The sequence below is a fragment of the Echinops telfairi genome, unplaced genomic scaffold (genome assembly GCF_000313985.2).
Source record: "Echinops telfairi isolate 266 unplaced genomic scaffold, ASM31398v2 ScPeMD7_7469;HRSCAF=8507_1, whole genome shotgun sequence".
Classification (NCBI taxonomy): domain Eukaryota; kingdom Metazoa; phylum Chordata; class Mammalia; order Afrosoricida; family Tenrecidae; genus Echinops; species Echinops telfairi.
The window spans coordinates 7,751,995-7,757,128 of record NW_022111373.1 but is presented as its reverse complement, the minus strand read 5'-3'; the positions used below and the strand labels follow the sequence as shown (position 1 = coordinate 7,757,128).

The window sequence follows — 5,134 nt, the reverse complement described above, 5'->3', positions numbered from 1 at the left end:
AAGTGGGGACTGGGACTGACCTGGCTCAAACACTCTCCTGTCAAGATGTTGCACCTCAAACTCTTTGCAGTGCTTTTGACCTGCCTGTTGCTGTTAGGCCAGGTAAGGAAGGGTGTGTGGCATATGTATGTGTGGTGGTGAATTTGGGAACCAGACTGAAGGAAGGTTCCTCTGCTCCGAATAAGCAGCATTATGGGGGTGATCATTCTTTCAGGATGCACAGGAGAACACCACCTCTTCCATACCTGAAGCCCACTTATCTCTGCCCTACAGGTAGACGGCTCCCCAGTTCCGGCACTGGGTCCAGCAAAGAGAAGATTGCAGAGAATGACCCCGTTTTGGAGAGGAGTGTCCCTTAGGCCTATTGGAGCCTCCTGCCGAGATGATTCTGAATGTACCACGAGATTGTGCAGGTGCTCCTCATACCCGGGCAGGGTTGGTTGGCCCTGGGAAGCTGGACAGGGCAGAAGTCAGGAACCATAGGCCAAGGATGAACACTAGTTGGGAACGGTGACTGAAGTGAGATCAGGCTGGAAGCTTCCTGGAGGAGAATCCCTTGGGAGCCAAGAACAGGTCCCAGGAAAGGGGGGTACCTTTCCCTTTCTTTGGCCTCCCAGAGACTGGACCAATGAGTGTAAGAAAATGCAACAGAGGCTTCCCTGGGCACTGTCGGATCTTTTGTCTTAAACACTACCCTTTTCTTCCCTCTAGAAAGAGACGCTGTTCCCTCAGTGTGGCCCAGGAATGATACGTGTACCAGAAAGGACAGCACTCACCTCAATGCTCCGTTCTATGGAGTATTGACTGACTGCATTTGGGAGACACCTAAGAGAAGCAATCTTGTATTTTTAATATTTAAAGACAGATGTGTGCTTTAATTACGTCTCCATTTCTTCTTAGACTGTTATTTGGATAAACATGACTGAAATTTTCAACATGAGTTTATTTATTTTTTTATATATATATATTTTTTGAGTTTATTTTTTATATGTATACTATTAAATGCCTCAAATTGAAATTCTGGGTGGCAATCTGGATTCAAGCTTCCGAGTGATGGGTTCACTTGCTTACCACAGGGAAAATAGAATAGCCCTTGGCTAAGAATCTGTTCCGTGTGAAGGAGATGAGATCATGTTTTCAAGAGACAAGGCCGTACACAGAGATGACGGGCAGGACGTTAGCAGTAGCTGTGAGACCAGCCTTGGCAATTTCAGACGCTGTGGCCCCGGGTCCCAGCTCATCAACAGCCTGTACAGAACCCTGAAGTGCCAAATATGGCAAGTTTGCACCTGCCACCTAATGATGGCCCCAAGTCTATGAATGCCTGAACGTGTGCCAGAACCGGGAGAAACGTCCAGCTTGGTAAAATAAAAACAATAAAGACCCAAGTCACCAAGAACACAACAAGAATGTGTCCGAGGTTTCTGCTGGAGCAGGGTGAATGTTGAAGCAAGCACTAGGACCCAGGGCCCGCACGTTCGAACACCTGTCACCAGTAGAGGCGGGCTGAGCTGGTGAACTGAGAGCCGGGCCTGCGTGAGAGGGGCACAGTGCGAGCTGCAGCAGGGTAAAGAGCACAGTGTTTATCAACTTTAATACAGAAAATCTATTTGATATTTATTAAACTTAGTTTCTCCAGCTATGGTTTGGCATTATACAAAGCATCTTAATGACACAGTAGAGTTAAAAAGATCTTTACAAATTGAAATGTGATACCCTTGTCTCCAAATATTTTAATTGCCATAAATTTGTTTAAAAATACACATTAAACGCATGTTTGACACTCTAAACTTTCTATAATCTCAATACCACAAAATACATATAATATACTATACAGATGTGGAAAAATCTAGTTAGTATATAATACTTTGCTCACCGTTAACAGCTTTATAATGTGAAATGCACATACTGACTTAGAAATTCTAGCTTTTGAGCCACAAAGTACCTCTGAAATCGTAATGTATTGCAACAAATAAAAATCACAGTATATAATTGAAGTTTTGGTTGAAAACGTAAGATGCCTAAATATTTTGGATAAAAGAAATGTAAAACAAAGATGTGGATCATGTACAAATAAAGGCATCCTATCAGGTGCTAACAGTACCTTTCAGAAGAATTAACAAGGCTTTTAATTTATCAGTGGCATTACCTCCCCTCCAAAACCCTCCCCAAATATCAAACCATTATTCACCAAATAATTTTAATTTCAAATAAAAGGATTTTTAATAAATATATAAGCATTTCCATCCTCCATATACAAAACTTCTTAAAACCGTTCAAAACGGAGGCTAGATAGAAATTTTCGTAACCACGGTTCCCAAAGCCATCTGGTCCTCAACAGTGGTACCCTTCAGGTAATGCCACCCACCAAGCCAGCTCTGTCGGTGAGCCCTCCCCTCCCACCCCGCCCCCCAGAACTGTTGAATGTGCATGTCAATGATTATCCAGGTGTGTGCAAAACATTGTCTGATGGGGACACTTCTTGTACAGCAACAATAAATGCAACGCTATGGATCATCACGGCATTGATTTGAAAGGCAGTGTTTCCGTGTAGCCATTTTCCCGAGAGAACAACAGTGGGTAGAAAATTCCAATGGTTAAAAGTAGAAAAGAAATCTCACGTGGAAGAGGTCAAAACAGACTATCACTAGAATTTCTGGGTGGGAGATTTCCCACGCTCATTTACAGGACTTTTTGTTTGCTTGCTTCTTTTTAAGTATTAGCCAATGTATGCTTAACTGAGCAACAGTGGGCAGGAGAGGTCTGGGCTGACAGTCAGCCTCGTGACTTGACCCAGCCTTGGGTTGCTATTCCAGGTGGTAAGCATCTCGACGGCTGGATTTAGCCCTCACTTGAAAGCCTTGAAGTTCTGTGATTAAGCTCTATAACAAACTTATAGCAACCTCCTGTGGGGTTCCAAGACTGTAACTGCTGACAGGAGTAGAAAGGCCCAGCTTTCTCCCATGGAGCTGCTGGTGGTTTCGAACTGCCGACCATGGGGATCGCAGACCAAGGCGTTTCACCCAACTACTAGTTTGCTTTGTATCACTTCCTACCTTGGTTCTAAGGTCTAGAGTTCTGAACGGAATTTCTCCATGGGTTAAAAAAAAGCAAGATATGCTAGTACCACAGCCAGTTTGGGTCCTTGCCACTATTTATTTCAAGTCACTCAAAACTTAGTACTCATTATTTCTATTGACCTTACAGAACAGTCATCTGGGTTATGCAGTATTATTTATTATTAGGGGGGAAAAGTCTGCCTCTCCGATACAATGAGCGATACAGGCTGTTGAAATAAAATGTGTTCTGCACCATTAGGGAATATGGGTGACAGGAATCTATAAAGGATTTGAAATGCTTTGCTCCCCATGTTACTTTGTTGTTGTTTTTTTAAAAAAAAGGCATTACAATCCACTTCAAAGAGTCATCCCTAGATGATATTGCTGGGACCCAGAGGCAAACTCCTATAACTCAAAATACAATATGAAGCCATTTTGTTCAATAAGCAACTGGAAAATTAAAATCTTTCCCACCCTGTTAAGAGCCCTATTGCACTACAGAAGGGCTCACATATAGTTTAAAAGTTAATTTACTACAAATCATAGTAATTAAGCTTTAACAATCTAAAGGAATACACATTGCACCCTTGAACATTAATATTCAAGGTGTCAACAAGAAAGTGTCTTAGATCAATTTAATAAATAATGTGGAAATAGTTGCACTAAGCTAAAATACTAAACACACACATTTTCTGACAAACTAATTTCATGTTTTATACATACATACATACATATATATAAAGTGTGTATGTGTACATAATTTTAAAATCCAAAGTTGCATACCCTCACACCTAGAAGAGTACACTGAGCACCCTTCCTTAACACAACTCGGCATCACTACTGGAGCTGCCGGTCGGCGACTAAACCTCCAGGCCAGACCTGCCATTGAGAAGAGGTGCCTTTGCTCGGCTCTTGCTTCACAAAGTGAGCTTATTCACCTGTACGGTTGCCGGAGTGGCTGTCATTAAATACAAAATGAAGCTTTCTGATCTAGTCTGATTACACCTTTCTTTAATGAAAAGAAACAATTGAGGAAAAACAACAACAACAAATTTAACAGCCACAAGTGTGTCATCCACAGTGCAGCCCGGATGCCTACGGCTCCATTGGCGCAAGAGCTCCCAGAGGCGCATGCGTGGGCGGGCGTGCATGCACATTACTCTACAGCAGTGGTTCTCAACCTTCCTCATGCCGTGACCCTTTCATACAGTTCCTTGTGTTGTGGTGACCCCCAACCATAACATTATTTTCGTTGTTACTTCACAACTGTCATTTTGCTACTCTATGAATCGGGTGAGCCCTGTGAAAGGTTGCGGCCCTCAGGTTGAGAGCCGTTGCTCTAGATTGCTGTGACCCTGGAGAATTCAGTCAGTGTTGGCCAACCTTCTCCAGGCTTCAGCTGCTACCTCTACGTTTATTGGAACAGACCAGTACTCACTGCGTGTCGAGTCACCTCTTGGCTACTTGCACAGAAAATGGTGGCACTGAGGCAAGAAACGGGCTAGGTGTCCCCAGCCAGGCTAGAGTCGCTGGGCTGTGGATGCCGGATTTGCCTGGAAGGGCTCCCTGCAACCCAGCCTGGGCTGGCAAGACCACCATGTGACCACCTCATCCAGCGCTATCTGGGCATTGGTTGCTTAGAGTCCAATGTTGTAGGCTACTGCCTCCTGGCATACAAGTGTGGTCTTAAAGAGCAGTCAAGAGAGTAATTTTTAAAAGAGTTGCTATTTCTATTATTAACTATATAGTAAGTACAAGACTAAGTTTTTAGCCTCTTGTAAATTTCAGTTGTAAATGGTTAGCAAACACTGAAGACAACTACTGAGGGAGGAACGGTTGCCTGTGTAAGAGTTCAAAGTATGTGCTAGGCCGCCGATGACACTGACATTTGAGCAGACAGGCCGGGAGGAGGAGGAGGACGAGGAATGGTGCTTCCACGGACCATGACATTGGAAATTCAATTGTTTTAGGATGCCATTCTGAGCCAATGCCCATTATCATTGGTAAGAAAGATCCTCCACTAGGAAAAGCTTGAAAATTCATTCTCTAAGAATTAACACAGTTGTTTTTTTTAA

The 5,134-nt window shown here is 43.3% G+C and overlaps 1 protein-coding gene across 1 annotated transcript; it reads left to right on the top strand.

The window, feature by feature from the left end:
* On the top strand, positions 1–935 carry LEAP2 (liver enriched antimicrobial peptide 2). The gene is made up of 3 exons (XM_004696610.2): positions 1–102; positions 274–413; positions 712–935. The coding sequence occupies exons 1-3, from the start codon at positions 46–48 to the stop codon at positions 746–748; spliced, it is 234 nt and encodes a 77-aa protein (XP_004696667.1). The 5' UTR covers positions 1–45; the 3' UTR covers positions 749–935.
* The last annotated feature ends 4,199 nt before the right edge of the window (positions 936–5,134 follow it).

Coding starts and splice junctions, on each gene's coding strand:
- LEAP2 (XM_004696610.2), top strand. CDS start 46: ATGTTGCACCTCAAACTCTTTGCAGTGCTTTTGACCTGCCTGTTGCTG. Junction 103..273: donor GCCTGTTGCTGTTAGGCCAG/GTAAGGAAGGGT, acceptor TCTGCCCTACAG/GTAGACGGCTCCCCAGTTCC. Junction 414..711: donor TGTACCACGAGATTGTGCAG/GTGCTCCTCATA, acceptor TCTTCCCTCTAG/AAAGAGACGCTGTTCCCTCA.